A 20497-nucleotide genomic window follows, 5' to 3' on the forward strand; every position below is an offset into this window, starting at 1 on the left:
AATGTTTGTTTTGATTCTTGTTTTTTTTTGCTGAGTGATGTATTGTAATGTATTGTGAGTGTGACTCATGTTGAGGTCCTGGGGTGAGCGGGGGGAGGGGGGGAGAGAACGAGCGAGTGTCCATGTTAGGATGATCACTGTACAGTTGTATCAGTTGTTGTCTTGTCATGTGGTGTTGAGTTACTGTCTTGGCCGGGAAGTCTTTTTATGTATTGTTGTTGTTGTATTGTGATATGTTTTGTTTCATGTTGGAAAAAAGAAAAGAAAAGAAAAGAAAAATATTTGATAAAAAAAAATATATATATAAGTACTAGCGAATAATATAAGATATTCCTTTATTGATCCCCTTGGGGAAATTCAGGGTTTCATAGCGGGAGGGGGGAGGGGAGGTACAGGTATGGGCAGGGTAATACAGTCAGCTGGAAGGGTACAACTCTGGCAGCTGAGTAACAATGTTCATCAAACAGTGTTGAAACGTGGGTGGTGTTGAGTAGTAGTATAGTAGGTACTAGGTAGGTACTAATATAGGAAGATTATTGGGTTTTAAAGTGCATGATAGTAAAAGACAGTACAAAGATTAGTTTATTTGTGTTTTTTTTTAGATATTGATTTGATTGTAATAGTAGAAAGACATAAATATAGGCAATACAATTATAATAAAAATGTAAATAAACAGTATAAACAATATAATTCTATCAGTTATAATATACATTACAATAAATATGGGCAATAAAGAATTAGAATAACAACAATTCGACTACACATTTTAATGCAGGGTGTAGGTGATAAAGCCAACAGCCTGGGCTCTGCTCTCACATACTGCAGTCGGTGAAAATGCTGAGGATTAGTTATTCTGGATGCCGCGCCTAAAATAAGTCCTGAAGAGAAATCAATTGGAGGACATTTTTAGTGTGGCCTGAAACCGTGCCCCCCCCCCCCCCCCCCCCCCCCCTCCACTGTACTGTATGACTCAGTCCTCCTCACCCCAGGTGGCTAGCATCATCCAGTTATATCTGATTAATTTATTATCAGGGAATGTTTATGTTCTCGTCACGGGTTGCCAGGGGACTTCAGAGTGTGGTTCCTCGCGACAGATCATGACACCATAAACGGTGACAACCATTCATCTCAAAACTGCTTGGCTGTTATCTAAATGTACGTCGCTGTCCAGTCCTCCTGGGAAGTTCAAAAGTTGTAAACACGACTTTTTGTATTATTGTATTATATTATTAAATTTGTATATTGTTCAATTTCAATTAAAGTGTTTTTGGTTGGAAATAACAACAATACGGACTCAGGGGTGGGGGTTTGGGGGGATGAGGGAAAACTATTTGTGAATTGAAAATGGGGGACCCTGATGTAAACAAGACAAACGTCTTTCTCTGGTCTGCACCCCCTTAACAATTGTATTGAGCCATACTGTATTGTACCCATTCTGCAATCTGTTAAATAAAGTTTTCATTCATTCATTCATTCATTCATTCATTCATTCATTCATTCATTCATTCATTCATTCATTCATTCATTTATTCATTTATTCATTCATTCACAACTTCCATCTTCTTTTTCTTTATTTTCTTACTGGGGGGGGGTTGGATACTTGGTGAGTTAACCCTTTCACCGTCTGTATTGTCGCAGTGAAAGGGTGTGGTAGTTTATATAAAAGATGGCCGGGGCCGGTGATACTATTTAAAATCTGACAGTGTTTTTTCTTTTTATTATCAAAATCTCTATAAATATATTGTTTTTAAAAAAAGCGGTAAAATAACTTGTTATTAGTTAGCTGCAACCAAGCGACCAGTCAGATTTGACTCCTGCCAGAGTTTATTTTTCTCCCGGTGTAAATCTTTTTTATCCTTTATTTAACCCGAGATTTCCATCTCTTTGAAGTGGCCCCGGGGGCGTTTCAGCAACGCCCTGCTTTATATTCACACGGTTACATACAGTCACACCTGGGAGCTGCCGCCGACAGTCTGACACTGTTCCACTGGAGCAGTTTGGGGGTTAAGGGCCTTGCTCAAGGGCACCTCAGCAGTTGGTATTGAGGTTACGGGAGAGAATGATTCATTCATTTCCCCACCCAGGTTTTTTCTGCCATTCCAGAGGATCGAACTGGCGACCTTCCTGTTCACAAGCCAACTTCTCTAACCTTTAGGCCACCGCTGCCCCCGCAGACCCTGTCCGCACCACGGCCACAGGTGACCCCTCACATCCAGTGGCGTCATGGGGAGTGCTGTGCTATTACTTTACTGAAGGTTTCAGTGCACGGTGTGGGAATCATTTGAGCAATTTTCCCTTTTAGACATGACTAGTAGAATTAGAATGTTCAAAACCTGGAGTGTGGCAGTTTATTTTCTAACTTTTTGAGAAGATTTGTGGTCAATTTAGGCTGATCACTGATGAAAACTGATATTTTTGTATACAATTTTCAATTAAAGATTTTGTATCGAACCATCCCTCAATGTATGCCTACCTGAAAAGAATGTTCCCATGTACATGCTGATTTCTGATGATGCTCGCCTATCTTTCACCTAATGACCTTTTGGAATATGCATGGGAGTATTTTCCCTATGTCTGGGTCCCAAGTCTACTTAGATATGTGTAGGTGTGATATGTCTAGGTCTCTTACCTAAGTATTTGTGGGCGTGTGTTCATGGCTATCATGTCTCATGTGTGGGTGTCTTCTCTCTGTGCGTGTGTGTCAGTTCCCTGTACCCTTGAACTGAACTGAATGTACAGTCTCCTCCCCACCGTATGTATATTTCTCTCCCACCCACCCACCCCCTCCTAATGTACAGTCCCCTCCCCATCATATGTATATACGCTGTCAGGATCTATGGGTAACAGTACTGTATATTTGAATATCGTATATGTCACAAATGTAACAGTACTAAATACCTGTATGTCCCTATGCCATAAATGTCATGTATGTTGAGTATGTCATAAATGTCAATATGAATTGAAAATGGGGGACCCTGATGTAAACAAGACAAACGTCTTTCTCTGGTCTGCATCCCCTTAACAATTGTGTGTATTGAGCCGTACTGTATTGTACCCATTCTGCAATCTGTTAAATAAAGTTTTCATTCATTCATTCATTCACAACTGCCATCTTCTTTTTCTTTATTTACTTATTGGGGGGGGGGGGGGGGTGGATACTTGGTGAGTTAACCCTTTCACTACCACACTACAGAAGGTTAACCTTTCACTACCACACTACCACACAGACGGTTAACCCTTTGTCGTATGGCAGTGAAAGGGTTAACCGTCTGTATTGTCGCAGTGAAAAGGTTTACCCATTCTGCAATCTGTTAAATAAAGTTTTCATTCATTCATTCATTCATTCATGCATTCATTCAACCTATTGTCATGGTTAAAGGTGGAGCAGTAGGTGGGGGAGAACCCATCATTGAAGTGTGAAAGCATGCAGTCACTTTCTGCACACAGAACAATCTTTTTATGGCCTTATTGTTATGAAGATAACAATCTAGGTTTATATACAATATGATAACTGTCTATTAATATGTTGTATCAATAAAAATGTATGATTAATTTGCTGCTCCTGCAATTTTTACACAAACTAGGATTTATTTTATTTATTTATTTTTACATCAAAACATTTACTTGTTTGTCTTTTCACTCGCAAGAAAAAACGTTGAATGGAATTCATATTTCATATTTGTTGGACATTTTTCGGTGATTTCTAGTTTTCTAGTTAACTGCTTGTCCTATAGACTTGTGGCAGTCATTGGACTCAGTAGAGAGTCGTTTTTCATTGATGTAGGTTAGCCCCACCCCATATCATTTAACCACACCCTAACCCTAACCCTAACCCTAACCCTAACCATAACTCATGAACCATTTGTCTTAGAGACTTGTGGAAGGAGTCATAGAGTCAGTAGAGAGTTGTTTTTTATTGGTGTAGGTTAGCTCCGCCCCCTATACTTTGGCCCCCTTTCATAACTCATTAACCACTTGCCCTAGAGACTTGTGGGAGGCATCATTGGTGTAGAGATGCCCTTACAAATGTTTTATGAAATAGTGTTTCAGCCAACTATAATAGACTTGTAGCATTTGTGTGCGTGTGTGTGTTGACAAAATGGCCCCTAAACATCACATCTCTGCATTCACGTGCTCGTCGTAAATTGTAAACACATAATTTCCGAGAAGCATTTGAAGGCACTAATATTCTCAGCTGCCTCCACCGCTATTCAATTCAATACGACGCTGTTGCAAAAAGCAAGATAGGAAATTTCCTTTTGATTTCACCTCAGGGAGAACAAATCTACGCTTCTAATGGATGTAGTGCAACCCTGCTCACCCCCCCCCCCCCCCCCCCCCCTCTCCTCCTTCCAAGCATCACTCCATCTTCCTTACTGATGTCTGTCTTCCTCTGCCCTCTCTCTCCAGACTCGCCCCGATCGCTTGAAGCCTTTTTACAACGCATCCGCGTTTCCGGGTTCCCGTTTTGCGCTCTGATTGGCCAGGTCATGTGACATGAGCGCCAATCGTGGGACGGCAAGTTTCTACACTGGTTAAGCTTAGGCACTCTTCGAAGTTGGTTAAGGTTAGAGTTTGTCTTAGAGCATGGCGATAGAACGGCAGGTAGTTTGCAGGCTGTTCGACCGGAAATGGGCAAACACGCTATTGGGCGCACATGTCACATGACCTGGCCAATCAGAGCGCCGGAAAAACGCCGATGCGTTGTAAAAAGGCTACACGCGCCCCGGTCCTTCTGGTGGTATCACTTGATGTGCTGTTTGTCTTCCTCTGCCCTCTCTCTCCAGACTCGCCCAGGTCCTTCTGGTGGTATCACTTGATGATGGGCTGTTTGTCTTCCTCTGCCCTCTCTCTCCAGACTCGCCCAGGTCCTTCTGGTGGTATCACTTGATGATGGGCTGTTTGTCTTCCTCTGCCCTCTCTCTCCAGACTCGCCCCGGTCCTTCTGGTGGTATCACTTGATGTGCTGGCTGCTGGCTGCCGTGGGCGTGCTGTGCATCCTGGTGGCACATGAGCACTACAGCGTGGACGTGGTGGTGGCCTATTTTATCACCTCACGCCTCTTCTGGTGGTACCACACCATGGCCAACTTACAGGTCACGACCCTAAACCCGAGCTCCAGACCTTTCTTTGTGTGTATCTGTGTGTTTGTGTGTGTGTGTGTGTGTGTGTGTGTGTGTGTGTGTGTGTGTGTGTGTGTGTGTGTGTGTGTGTGTGTGTGTGTGTGTGTGTGTGTGTGTGTGTGTGTGTGTGTGTGTGTGTGTGTGTGTGTGTGTGTGTGTGTGTGTGTGTGTGTGTGTGTGTGTGTGTGTGTGTGTGTGTCTCTGTGGTTGTGACGTTATGCTATAACTAATAACAAATGACCTACTTGACAAACACAGAACAGGCAATGCAAGAGAGGTTAGTTTCACCTAATATGTCCTGGTCCGGTCTGGTCATCTGCTGCAATCTCAGACACCCCTACAGGATCATACCATCTCAACCTTGCAGACATGCCTCTCATAAAAGTACACCAGAATGCAGGAAATTAAGTGTTTGATACTCTAGGGGGATGACCACCAAACCCCCCGCTTAGTGACCCCCCATGTTGAAACCAAACCTACGCCCTTGTGTGTGTGTGTGTGTGTGTGTGTGTGTGTGTGTGTGTGTGTGTGTGTGTGTGTGTGTGTGTGTGTGTGTGTGTGTGTGTGTGTGTGTGTGTCTGTGTGTGCTTGCGCAAATGTGTGTGTATACACAAGATAGTGAGAGTTTGTATGTGTGTGTGTCTATGTGTGTGTGTGTGTGTGTGCGTTTGTGTGTGTGTGTGTGTGTGTGTGTGTGTGTGTGTGTGTGTGTGTGTGTGTGTGTGTGTGTGTGTGTGTGTGTGTGTGTGTGTGTGTGTGAAAGAGACCGTAGTTGAATTGTGAGCAGAGCGGGATACGAACCTAGCTCCTACCACAGTGTTTACAAGCGTCAGAGCACTCTAAAGCTCTCCCCAGTCTTAGGGAGTGATGGCTGGCTGGATTTTACCCAGGGGATTTACTTTAAGTGAACCTGGAAAGAGTCAATATGAGAGCTGACAACATTTTACATTTTAAAATAAATGGTTTGACTGTGTAGCTTCCCTGTAAGTACATAAATATCCAGGTGTTAGTACTTGCACTTTTGAAAATCATTGTTATTATGACATAATAGTTCTACACGTGTGCCTCAGTCAGAGTGGCCAGTATGGATTTTCAGGTAGTTTGTCTGCGCCCTCTGCTGGACAAATAAAGGGATGACACCTAATTTGTGCTATTCAGGCGGTACAGCATATCCATCACTTAGCGGTGAGGTGAAGATGGATATTCATAAAAAATTTAATATGGCACAGATGAATATAGGGGGTTATGAGACACATCAGAGACTTGATCCCTGAGAGCCGCGGTTGCCATATATCTCAATTGTTTCTTCTGATGGGAATGTGATATTACACACTATCGTAGATCTTCTTGTCATATTACTGTAGTAGTCAGATTTCGGAACAGCCATGCAATCTTCAGGGTTTAGATATTGTCTCCCTCCCAATCAATTAAAAAACCAACCAACCAACCAACCAAACAACTAACGTAATTTATTTATTTGGTTGTGAACAATACTAATTTGCTGTGAAACATCTGTGTTTTGACAGGCTTTTGACTACCTCTGCTCCTATTTTCAGCAAGGCTGTCAAATAGCATTGAAATCAACACTCATCAGTCCTACTCTGAGAGGCTGAATTTTTTATTTATTTTTTATCCACTTTTTCTCCTTATTTTTCAATTTATCTCCCATCCCAATTTCGCCTTGCCAATTCTCCCTTCAATTCTCCCCTCCCCTGTCTCGAACGTTGCTAGACTATGCCTCCCACTGGTCGGCTGCAGTGAGGACCAAGCCTTGCATCACGTGTCTCCTCCGGTACACGAGGAGGCAGCTGTCGCATCTTTTCACCTGTACAGCACGATCTCTCAGTGGCGAGGAGTAACGCGTGGGAGGCTCATGCTGCCCCCGTTACTTCCTGATTCTGCTGTACAGGCACACCAACCGACCTGTAGGAGTCGCTGTCCACAACGTCCAATCCCCACCCACCAGCTTTCCCACCCCTAACACTGCCAATTGTGTTAGTATGAACGACCAGCCAAGCTGGTAGCAACGCCGAGAGCTGGGCTCGAACCCAGCATCTCCTGCGTTAGTGGCGAGCGCCTTGCCCACTCCGCCACTTAGCCGCCCGCTGAATTTATTTATTTAGGTTTATTTTTTATTTTTTATTATTTGCACAATGAAACAAAAGAAAAACATCAAAACTGTTACGGTTTGTAAGCGACCCCAAAAGCACAAAAAGCGCCCCCGTTGGGAAGCGCACAATGCTGGCCCAGCCATAACAAAAGCAACAAATTAAACTAAATGTACAGGTGAGATTAAAAAACTCCTAGAGGTTTATAAAGGTTACTCACCTAATAAACAATACAAACAATAATGAAACAAACAAGGAGATAATAGGTAATACCGGTAACAACGTTCTATTTGTAAAGTCAATCCAAGTCACTTGAAGTGTGAATGTAATACATCACAAACACAAAGTACGTAACACTTCATCCTCAGATCATATAGGTTTGAAAATATTGTTCAGCTGAAAACCTCAACTAACTAACTATATGGTTCTTAATTCTGCAGTCATATAACAAGCAACAAGTCAACAGAACAAGTAAATCATGTTTTTTCTTTCTAAATATTTGTATTTGATCTATTATGTCCTTGTTTTATTTACTGGTGCGTATTGTATGCGTTATTTTGTTGTTGTTTGTTTGTTTTATTATTGTTTGTATTGTTTATTAGGTGAGATACGTTTATAAGCCTCTAGGGGGTTTTACTCTCACCTGCACAATCTGCTTCATTTGTTGCTTAGTTCCTTTAAAAGAAATGTTATCTTGCAATAAATAAATAGAATAAAATAAATCTGTATGGGCTGCCATGTTTGGGCATCCGGTCTGACTGTCCCTCTTCTCCCCCCGACAGACGCTGAGATGCTCGCCCAACAACTACCTCACCAACACCTGGTGGAACCCCGTGTTCACCTTCCTGGAGAGGAACGTTCAGACATCGGTGCCTTGCTCCTACAGCTGGCCCATCACCTGGCCCCCGGCCTGCCTGAAGAACCCCTGCAAGAAGTACTCCATGGTACAAAGCATACGGGAGGAGTGACGCCGCTCGCCACATGCTCCCATGCCGAGGCACGCTCCCCCAAATGTTGCTTGAGCATCATAAAAGGATTGGCATTCGTGCAGTATTCACGGTCTACTGGAAGAGAGGATTTATTGTAGTCCATGTTCAGTGACTTTACATGAAGGATATTATTAAGATGTTTACGAAGGTTTGATTTTATTGCAAATGTGCGACTAACTCGAGAAGAAGGATCATTATGCATTGTCTCTGTGCTTCACCATGATAATTTATTTATGAGCTCAAGTTGTTGCAATTGTCTCTTTTATTCCTTTTTATAAATTATAATTCAATCGTAACAAATGGAATTTCAGAGGTTATCGGATCATTTATGGCAACCGTTTGGCAGGTTTATTACAGTATTTGCAAGACCTTTGTAGATCTGTTGATGCTAGGTAAAGGTTGCGTGGTTTAGGCCTACCTCAATGTGTCAGTGTATCCATGAATCAAAAGTGTATTATTATTGAATCTTTTGTTTTATTACTATTATTATTCATCGAACAAGGTGCCTTAGAATTCTTCTGTTACACGTTAGTAGGTAGAAGAAAACGCTTCATATTGAGTCTTGATTTACTTGTTTTTCTATCAGTTTTCTATTCTTTAATAGCCTTGAATGTGCATAGTTGTAGTTTCAACATTGTACAATTGAAATAAAATGGAACAATTCAAGTTTCAATGTGCTCTCTGTTTATGTCTATATACATATATATCTATCTATATCTACCTACCTGTCTGTCTGTCTCTATCTCATGCATCTACCTGTCTGTCTGTCTGTCTGTCTGTCTGTCTGTCTGTCTGTCTGTCTGTCTGTCTGTCTGTCTGTCTGTCTGTCTGTCTGTCTATCTATCTATCTATCTATCTATCTATCTATCTATCTATCTATCTATCTATCTATCTATCTATCTATCTATCTATCTATCTATCTATCTAATTATCTATCTATCTATCTATCCATCCACCCATCCACCTTCTATCTATCCTACCTACAGTAATAAGTAATCATGGTGCCATAACGTAAATCATGCATGTGTCTTTCCCTCTTCCTGTCCGTCATGACGATAATATGTCAGGTAGGTCAAATGGTCTCAAAGAATGGGCTAGGCCTACTATCTAAATACATTTACTTAAAACTAGGGCAGCACATCCTGTCACAGCTAGGAAAAATCGGTGCTCCATTACAGTTTTTCGCAATTGCTTTGGTGCATTTCTCTGATCACAATTAAAATTCTCATAACTGTTAGTTCAACCTCCACAACATTTAGTCATTTGTGCACATCACAGTAGCAGTTTCTCGTTCCTCCGAACAAATTGCGCCCCCTTTACTGGAATACACAAAACACGTTGTAATTTTTCGGCCTATTTTTTTTTTTATCCACTTTTTTCTCCCATTTTTCTATATTTTCTCCCATCCCAATTTCGTATCATCCAATTCAACCCTCCCCTGTCACGAACGTTGTTTCTTGCCTCCCACAAGCCGGCTGCAATGTGGACTAAGTCATACATAGCAAGTCCCCTCCGGTACTTGAGGTAACAGCAGTCGCATCTTTTCACCTGCGCAGCTCGATCTCTCAGTGGCGAGGAGTAACGCGTGGGAGGCTCACGCTGCCCCCGACACTTCCTGATTCTACTGCGCAGGCGCACCAACCGACCTGTAGGAGTCGCTGTCCACAACGCCCGATCCCCACCCATCAGTTTCCCACCCCCTAATACGGCCAATGTGTATTAGTACGGACGACCAGCTAAACTGAAAGCAATGTGGAGCGCTGGGATCGAACAGGCGATCCCAGTGTCTCCGCATTCGTGGCGAGCGCCTTGCCCACTACGCCACGTAGCCGCACTTTTTTCGGCCTATTTATGAATAGTTTTCAAATAAACGCTAGATTATCGATAGTATATGTGTACTTATGCACGCTATAGAAGCGGGCTGAAAAATCGATTCTCTTATTTCCTGATCGCACACACACACAGACACACAAATATGGCACACGCTGATATATAGGTGAAAATAGCTCTGATTATCCCAAGACTGGTAAAATAGATTCCTTACCTCAGATCAGATGTTCTCCAAAAAGATTATTCCAATTCCTGATCGCCATTCCAAATATCGATCGCGTTTATTGATCCAACGCTGGGTACTGGAAACACACATTTTCCGCTGTTCTGGTGGTGGGCGATGACTTCGATCGTCTCCGGTTACATGTCTGACAAGTAAAATGTGGAAGCAGGACTTTTTTCTCTCCATGCGTTTCATTCAATCCAATCCAAAGGGGTGCAGTACCATCCGGAGAGACGATAGGGGGCGGTATTTCCCCTGTTCGAGTTCAGACAGATCCCCACTGGTAACGTGAGGCTAGATTGATGAAAAATGAATGGAAATCGATAATAAAAAAAAAAAAAAAGATATCTTGTCGTTGGCACTGAACGGTTGGCATGAACTAACGCGAAATCTCATCGTTGGCACTCAAAGTGTTAAGAGAGACCGATTGGCCCCTGCACGTCAATGTCTCTCTCTCTCTCGCTCTCTCTCAAATCGCATTCCGAGTATGGGCGGAGCCCAGCCTCAAAACGGCTTAAAATGTTGAGGTAGAAAAATGCTGTTTGAGTACTTGATTAAAAATACAAAACAATGAATTTTTTTGAAAAAAAAACGTACAGATGTGTTCCATAAACTCACAGGAATTGTAGTGATGTGTTGTTTGAAGCCAGGCATTGACGCATGTTTCGAGTAATCCAGGATTTCTCATGTGGAGCATGTATCGAGGCGTGTATCAGACGTACTGATGACGTCCGAAGCCTCGCTCGGGCCGTACCGCGTCACTGATTCAGGAAATTGCGCACTTCGGGATTGGTGCGCAATTTTAAGTATAAGAGGCAACGAAACAATGGACATTTCCTATCCCTTCACATTGTGTCGACATAGGAATTCATTATTCATCATTGCGTTGGAGAATCCCCTTGAGTACTGGGAAAGACAAATAAATGTGTATCCTAACGTATATGTAACAGATGGTACCGCGAGTTACAGTCACAGTCACGATGGACTTCAAACATTGTGAAGTGCCTGGCGAGTAGCGGTACTGCGAGTTAAACTCACTCCACTTAAAAAGACACACAGACACGATACTAAGTGTGAATCACTGCTTGGTATAGCGGTCTGTGCTGTCGCCTGTTGCCCGTGTCGTGGCAGACCAGAGTTCGCAACTCCCTTGGGCCATCGAAGTTAAACACAACGCAATAAGGTGACGATATCAGCTCCGTTACATATAAACTTGCTGTGCCTAATCTGGCCAAATCTGTATGATCCAAATGCAGAACGGCATGTCGATTGAGTTGCTTTTTCTGAATAAAAATGGATGAAGCAAGCACTTTCTGCTCTGTCCCTGCTATCATTGTCAGAAAAACACACTATATTAAAGAATAGAATGTTGTAGTAACACAAGCACTTTCTCTTCTGTCATCATTCTGAAAAACAGACACAATATTATTTGTTTATTGGCATCATCATCACATGCCTGTTCTAGATTTATTGTCCACTTGATGGCACAGTCGAGCAAATAAACCACCATGAAGCTTCAACACATGTGTGACACTATTGGATGGAAAGCCTCAATGCTTCATGAAGCTTCATCTCACCATCACTAAGGAATTGTGTAAAATTGCCCAAATAGTGAAAGAAATTGTAAAATAGTTCCCCTTTAACATAAATACAAAAAGAATACAAAATGATTAAACTCTCTATTAACAAATATAAACAACTAGGCCCTTGGCTAAGGGAACTAGTTCTAGCACAGCTATGTCTCGCTTCCAAGCCTGTCTCTACTTCTCCCCGAGAGGAGCCTCCATCCCTGGCTTTATGCTGGAAGCTCCTCCTACAGGGACAAACCAAAAACAAAACAATCAATTAATCAATACAGACATCAATTTACACATCCAATAACTCTGGACAACATGGATACATCACTCCATCATGATCTATCATAAGCCTATTCCCTTCCCCCCCCCCCCCCCCTGTACTCTAGTCTACCACACTTGGTTCCTTCCAAATCTCCCCTCCAGAAAAGGCCCTGGCCTCTCCCAGTCCTGGTTGGGCAGCCAGAGATCTTACAAGGAACCAAGTGGGAGCACAGACAAACGGTATTTATAAACAAATGTATGTACTTTAATTCTACATAACATGTTATGCTTTAAACAAAGGTGTCTGTATTACAAAACAACATAACAAAACAAACTAGGCCAAAGGCCTAAACTAAATGTTTGGCCGCATGACCACATGTCATGTCGGTTAACCGTCTAGTGTGGTAGTGAAAGGGTTAACCTGTAGTGTGGTAGTGAAAGGGTTAATACGGTTTACAATGAATGATGCCAATAAAAGTCATCATCCCCTTTAGAATATAAGTGATCATACACTGATAATGCATACAGTTTTCTGAATAATATTACATTCCTGAGCACGTAATCTGTTAATCTTTTACAATGCTTTTGACTCATCTTTGCTGAGTGCCAGTATTAACAATCTAATCAGATGTGGAATAACGTTAGGTTATGACTATAACCAAGTTCGGTTAACACTAGTGGACGCTCAGCGTCTCATTGCATATATCTCGCTTCAGCATATATATACTGAATAAATTTCAAAATGTACCTTTAAATGCCAGCATTCATCTGGCCACACCCCCATCCGCTTACCTACATAAGCAGGGGTAGTGCCACACACTCATCTCCTTCCCAACAAATTTCACCACAATGAAAAATCAAGAGCCGCAGCGGCGTCTAGACGCTGAGCGTCCACTAGTGTTAACAGAACTTGGTTATAGTCATAACCTAACGTTCTGTATCACACTAGCTCCCGCTCAGCGTCTCATTGCATAATAGGAGCTGAGCGGGAGCTAGAAGCTCGACAAATGTACCCCGCTGAGGCCCCCAACAACCATCAGACCAGGGAGGACCGAGCCCCCCCGACCCCCCCTAATGGAGGGCACCCCCCCTATTGGGGGCTTCACGGGAGGGCGACGGACCCGACCGTGCGAAGAGGCACTCAAGCAACTCAACGCACAGGGTGAGCAGACCGTGGCTTGACCCCACGACTACACACACGCACAACCCGCATGCCACCCGGGAACGGAGGGAACAACCTCGTTACTGCCCCCAGAATCACAGGGTCAAGGGCAAACCCAACCCCGTGGCAAGGCCGTAGCAGCGGAGCGCGAAGGAAGACCCAGACCCACCAAAGGGACGGGGGCCCGGAGAAGTCCATGATGCCAGCATCAAGACCCCACCAGGTGGGCACTTAGTGATCCCGCCCCCCACATCGCCAGCGTATTCGGACAAAGGCCCCTCAGCCGAGCGGGCCCTGTCCCCCCAATAGTACACCGCCTGGCACACTGACCCTGCAGAACAGGCAGTCAGCATGGCCGTAAGCACACAAAAAAGGTTAACCAACGGAAGCAGGCAGCGCACCGGGGAAAAACCAGGCAACATGTGTTAACCCTAGCCTGGAGACTGCGGACGAGACAGGCGCCAGAGGGGACAGCTGAACACAGCCGCCCCGGCGGAAGGGGCGGAAGCTGGCGTTGTTGCATGACCAAGCCTCCATTTAAAAAAAAAAACACCCAGAGGGGTTGAGGCAGAGAAGGCTGACACGATTCGCAGACGTCATGAACGTGCAGGGGCACCCTCAACCGGTGAACCCGGGAGTTGACACTGCTCCAACACACCAGGGAATCAACCACCTTGGTGTTACCCAATGCGGTGGTTGTTCCTATAACCCCTCAAGAAAAAAACTCCAAAACACACCTGCGGGTATACACCGGCTATACCGCAGTACAAGTGTTTCAGTTTTTCAAAAAAGGGTTAACCCAGGCCTACGGGTCGACGAAACATGACTTCGGACCGGGCCCGGCGATACGGGAAGCACAGGGTCACCAGAGGAGGTCAAAGACCACCCCAACAGGCCCCTCTTCGCCATGCGTGAGAGAGGAGCGAAAAAGAATGGAGAACCAGCCCCAAGCACACCGTACTTGGTATTCCCAGGCGGTCTCCCAACCAAGTACTAACCAGGACCAACCTGTGTAGCGGCCGAGATCCGCCGAGATCGAGCGTGTACAGGTTGGCATGGCCGTAAGCCATTACGACAGTGCTGAGTAAAAAATTTACCCAACCAGGGTCTCCATAGCGCTTAACCCTGTGACACCCGGACCGACCTGGCATTTTTCCCCCTGAAAAAAGCCCAAGTCCCTCAGGGTACCAGAACAGCAGATCTGCATCCCTGGCGGACAACGGGTTCAACTGATCCGGACCAGCGTGACCAGAACCAGTCCCGTGCCCTAACCACGCCGACATGCCTACTCCAGGAGAAGGGGCAGATATGCGTGTTGATCTTAACATGAAAAAAAGACGCCACCCAGACGTTCGGGCGAACCGCGCCCGGTGGCCCACCCCCAGGGCGTGAGACCCCTCTACATATGTTCAGATCCATTCCGTCATCATCCCCCAGATATGAACGAGAATCCGTCGATAACCAAACCAGGTCGTCGGATTTGGTCGTCGGAAGAGGAAAAACCTCCATCCCAGTTGCTTTATAAAAACGCCGTTTTAACCTCAAGCAACCAAGGCGTCAGTCGCCTGTTTACAGAACACCCCGAGCTAGCACTATACGTGCGTCGGGACACACCCACATCAATGAACAGGCTATTTAGACCTGTCATTGAATCCCCAAGGCGCCCAGGGGAACGACAAGAGGGGTGTGATACTTCCTAACTCCAACTCTTTTTAATAGAAAAGAAGGAAGCACCAACAGTATGTATCCCAGTCTACACAGCCGGGGGTAAAAAAAAATCACATTTTTACATCCCACCACCCTCCCATAGGAAGGAGACGGGAATCCCCAGAGAGACTTCCCACGCGAGCTGTACAGATTGAAAAGAATATATTGCACCTTGAGCCATGTAAAAAATTGGTTTTAGGGCTCTCCGGGGAAGAGGCACTGAACCCATACACACTCAATAATCGAATTGAATCGAATACATACACAATAGAGTAGGACTCCTTCTTGAGGGTCCACTCACCTTGACAATCTGAGGAGGAGGCTCTGTACTCTGAAGGAGGCTCCCTCACATGGAAGGAGAGTCCCAACTCACAGAAGGCCCGAATAGGAGCTTGGTGAGGAGGAGCCCTGACCACCCCCCGAAACAGATCCATCACATGGACCTGAACAGCACACGGAAGTCCTACCAACAGAGACGCGCACAGTGACGTACTCTATGGCGGGGGAATTTCTGCGGTGCACACGCCCAATATTCCAGGCCATGGGACCAGGAAACTCCCCCCCCCCCCCCCCCTCACCCTGTAACGTGCCGAACCGCAACGTGACAGGAACCTTGAAGGACAGGGGTTTTACCCCTGACCAACCGAAAAAAGGGGGAGGAAAGGTTACCAGTTCACCCCTTTACGACCCCACACCCATGATACGATGTAATGACAAAAAGAGAGTATGACACAGTCATAGTCAGCTCCATGAAGCGTCTGACAGCTTCACACAGCGCATGAGCTAACCCGCTATCTGATTTTTACTAAGGAAAAAACACAGAATAGAGAGGGCTCTCCAATGTGCTTCTGTGGCCAGTCCAACCCAGTTGTAGGTCACATGACACACACAACCCATCATCACCTACAAAAAATGGCAAAAACACACTACAGAGGAACGCCGTTTTTCATAATGAGAGAATACATAATTCTCGATTAGTATCAGCCACAGGCCTTGCTAAGCACACACGAAAGCGACCAAACAATCTTTTCTTTTAGGAAAATAAAGTTTCTCCAGCAGTTTTAGCACAACCTCAGCAATCAAGCTAAGGGTTACATCGTATCCCTACCACACGGTGACACAATGTAGTGCAACAACATGTCTGAGAGGAGGATGAAGAAGTCCCCAGGGAACCGGGGGGAAACACAATCCTCCTACTTTACCCTCAATACGGCCAGTTAAAACAGGAAAACCTGTTAATATGTGAACACACTGTTCATTGTCATTATAGGCTGAGAAAAGAATCATTCTTTACTCATTTGTCACTAAGCATAGCTTTATAGGTTAGTTAACCCCCTTAGTTGTGAGTACACGGTACATATAAACACACATGATGTTTCTCAACACAACAACAGATCATTTTCACATCTGTAACAACAACCCGATTTGCATGGAGAAGCTAAATACCAGTGACAAGACAATTCACACATAACTCGCGTCGTATCCTAAATGTAGTGCAGCAACACTCGTTTTGGAAAACATCGTTATTTACAAAACATTTAGAAGGGAAAGCCAGAAGAAGTGTACAAGGTCTGGTCAGGCCTTGCCTACCCGGAGCGTAGATCAAGCGAAGTGCAGTCTCAAGGCACCGTAGTAAACACAGCCATTCTGTGTTGTCGATCTGGGCAGCGTCGCTGCTCCAACCCATCGCTACGGTCCCCCTTGTTGACGCAGTCCTTGCCGTCCTGGCCCAGGGCAGGTTCGACGAACATCCTCTGTCAAAGATGACGTCGTAGTCAAGAGTGTTTAAAACATGTTATAATCAAAGCACGTTCAACAGAGTAGCATTAAGCTAACGGCCGCTCTAACCGTCGGGCGCTACCGCCCCTGCCCGCGAGACGCCGAGCGAACGGCGCACGCGACCAGAGGGGAGCTTCGAATCCCCCCCGCCTCTCCCCGTGAAGGAGAGGGGGGTTGGGAACCGCGGTGGCGCGCGAGGGGCCGGAGCCACCCCGCGCTGGGCCTCGGCCGATAGCAGCAAGCTAACGTTTCCTAGCCTAGGTAGGCCACCTAGTGATCACAGCAGGCTAGCGCCGCAGCTAACAGCTGACTGGCTAACAGTAGGCCACCACTAGCACGTAAGCTAAGCAGCTATCACCTGAACTTGTACACAATGATATAACACTCACTCAGACAGGCCGCCGTTCTGAAACCCTCCTCACTTTTTAAGAGAAAAGAGAAACAAGATGTTGGTGATTTTACCAACACCCGACGGAGCCAGCACAATACCAAACTGGCCTGTAGCTGACTTGAACACAGATCTTCCACTAACGAACATCTATGCCCATATTTCCTCGTGAGGGAATACTCTCATTTGGATATGAAAGATGGGGCCTACACGGTGACAGAGAAAACATCCACTCGTCCAGAAAACACAGGGATCACCATGAGTCAAGTCAAGTCAAGTCAAGAGTTTTAATTGTCACGGCATACAAGTATACAATGAAATGCGGGTGGTCTTGCCCGCAACGATGTGCAATACAGTGGTACAACATATAATAGAATCCAATAAAAAAACAACATTGTGCAATAAACAGGTAACAGGTAACATGGTGTGACATCTCGGTATCTGTACATAGTTATTTACAGAGCATATAGGACATGCTAGGTAGCTTTGGTAGTGCAATACACTGTTCCTGTTATTCTAATTAATGGTGTTAATGAAAGTGTTAATGGTCGTGGCCCACTAGTTAACTAAAATGGGCTTCAGACTAAGGTATTCCGCTGTTGCCTAAGAGGCTGAACAAAAGACTTTAATCTGGGGCCGGTTTTCGTAAACATTGTCAGTTAGCCCCCATAGCACTAACAGACAAGTGGAGCCGCAAGCAAAACAGTACTCACCAACCTGAAACCCACCGCTTCTCACAACAGCGGCGCGTCCTACAGTTCAGCTGTGTCCTGAAAGGTTTCACCCCAACCAGCACAGCAAGGAACTGCAGTTGAGAGGCATGCAGCGGCGTGCTCCCAATACGAAAACCGGTGGAGGATTTTAGAATGATCACCATCTTCCAGACACTCCAGTGACGAAGACAATATCGCTGTATTTTCTCGAAAAAATTTAAAGGTACATTTTGAAATGTATTCAGTATATATATGCTGAAGCGAGATATATGCAATGAGACGCTGAGCGGGAGCTAGTGTGATACAGAACTACAAAAATGTATTCCTTCCAATTCCTTTGAAATATGTACAGTAGCATCCTTCTCAGAGGAAAATGCTTAAACATAATGTCGGATTTCTTCATTTTGACCTGTGCTGAAGTCAATTCACATATCCTCCCCATGAAACAAAACTCGGAACACCTTACTTTTAAACAAACTTTGTTTTATTGTAATACGGTTTACAGAGAAACACCTGTTGTTCACCCAGTTATAAACCAAAACATTTTAAAACAAAAGAATAAAATAAACTTAATTTACACAGGCATTCCTTAGAGGGGTCAGTGGTTTAGTCTCCTGGCCTAACAATTGACCTATCTCAAGCCTGCCCACTTTTCTCCAATCACAACCGTTGCTGAGGATCAAAAGAGGGCGAGGTTTGAGTCAGGTCAATCCTCTTTTGGCCTACCCAAATACTGTATTTTTCCTCAATAAAGCATAGTGACCTTACTATGTCAATTGGAATTGGCCTTTTCTCTTTTTTTTATTTATTTGAGCATCCATAGCTTTTGTATTCAACAACACTAAACATTATCTTGTTCCACATATAAGTAGGCCTACTGTATTCACATTTTGTGCACACAAACAAAGTAAATCACCCATTTCATTATATACTGAAGAATAGTTCCTGCCTCGGATTCATAGAAGAAATAAAAACAAATCATAAAACACAGACTTTACTATTTCTTTTTACATTTTTATTTATTTTTTTGTCTTTCTGTTCTGTAGCTTTTTTATTTTTTTTTTAAATAAATGCATGACGCTGCAGCCATAAAGTAAACCCAGGTACACGTGCTAAACAAACAGCTCAGGGTGGTGTTAAAATAGGATTGCTGTGTGTTCTTGTGCATCGGCCTATTAGGTCTTCTCTGACAGGGCTATAGGGTCTGAAAGGTATTCCATAGCTGCACTCCCTGCTCTTCTCGCTAAGAGAAAAACAACATTTGCAACAGTCTCAATTCTCGATTCAAGTACCATTAAACAATACTGTAACACACCCACAGAACAAACTCCTGAGATTGTGCGTCATCCAGTAAAAAAAGTAAAAGAATAAAGACCAAACACTATACAAAAAATATACAATATACAAAGTTAAAGTGTACAAATAGGAGAAAATGAATTGCAAAAATGAGGTAGAAGAGGTAGTGTGAATTTGTACAAATAAAATATGGTGTAATGTTTAAAAAGTGTTGAACGTGTTTAAAGTGAATGTTAGACATGAATATTTAAAGTGATGTGTATAATGGATGTTGTGTGCAAGGAATGCAACAACAGCAAGAAAATGTGTTGTTGTTTTTTACTTTACAGTTTACACCATAATCACATGAAAGAAGTAATTGAGAACATAAGATAGGATAGGATAGGATAGGATAGGATAGGATAGGATAGGATAGGATAGGATAGGATAGGATAGGATAGGATAGGATAGGATAGGATAGGATAGGATAGGATAAGATAAGATAAGATATTCCTTTATTGATCCCCTTGAGGAACTTCAGGACATGCAGAAGTCTCTTTGGTAGATGTTTGAGAGAATGAGTAGCCAGCAGGAGGACAGAAACAGACCTCCACCGCAGCCGGACTCTGAGTAGGATACAGTCTGATAAGACATGTCACCTTGACCGAGTGCACAAACATGCACTTCAAATAAATGTATCCCTGCTCCATTTGGCAAGACCCCAAAATAAGGATCTGATTGGATTTCCAAAGAGGAAAACTCCCCTTGTCGTTCTGGTAAACGTCCGGAGAGGGAAAACATAAAAACATAGAGCTTAAACTCCTATAACCGTCCCCAGAATAGCTCACTGTTGTAAACTCACAAAGAGCATTTTTATGTACACTGGACATTTCAGCCAGTACCACCAAGAACCTAGTATCTATAAAAACTCTAATCTCTGGTTTTGCTAATCCCCTGGATTAGGAGTAGTAGGATAAAAGTAAACTGGACAATGTCCCACCATCTCTCTACTCATTCAGTTTTGACATTTGTTGATAATTGTACCACCGATCCTGGCGTGTATACCCAGTGCTAGGCTGAAAAATGGGGGTAGGACATTTATTGACAGGTGCGCAATCATTATATACACATCGGGTACAGGCATCACATGCGACACACATAGCACACCTCATTGGCTGTCACATGCATGCACAGCACTCCCATTGGCTGGCTTACAATGTCCATCATATGTCATATGTCATATGTGATGGCACACAAATAAAGGGCTATTTCCACATTTGAGAGCATACTGTATGTTAACACCCCCACTTGCTCTCACATTGTTATCCCCTCAAAGGAACACGGCAACATTATGGGAAATGC

The 20497-nt window shown here is 44.0% G+C and overlaps 1 protein-coding gene across 2 annotated transcripts in view; it reads left to right on the forward strand.

Annotated features, from left to right (window-relative positions):
* The window catches only part of LOC311232112 (phosphatidylcholine:ceramide cholinephosphotransferase 2-like), a 62156-nt gene extending 53263 nt beyond the window's left edge, over positions 1 to 8893 (forward strand). For both annotated transcript variants that reach the window (XM_084318798.1, XM_084318799.1), the window contains exons 5-6: positions 4930 to 5096; positions 8014 to 8893. In XM_084318798.1, the coding sequence (XP_084174924.1) occupies positions 4930 to 5096; positions 8014 to 8199 (353 nt within the window). In that variant the 3' untranslated portion in view covers positions 8200 to 8893. The remainder of the gene's footprint in view (positions 1 to 4929; positions 5097 to 8013) is intronic.
* The last annotated feature ends 11604 nt before the right edge of the window (positions 8894 to 20497 follow it).

The sequence above is a fragment of the Notolepis coatsorum genome (genome assembly GCF_963971535.1).
Source record: "Notolepis coatsorum genome assembly, chromosome: 7".
NCBI lineage: Eukaryota > Metazoa > Chordata > Actinopteri > Aulopiformes > Paralepididae > Notolepis > Notolepis coatsorum.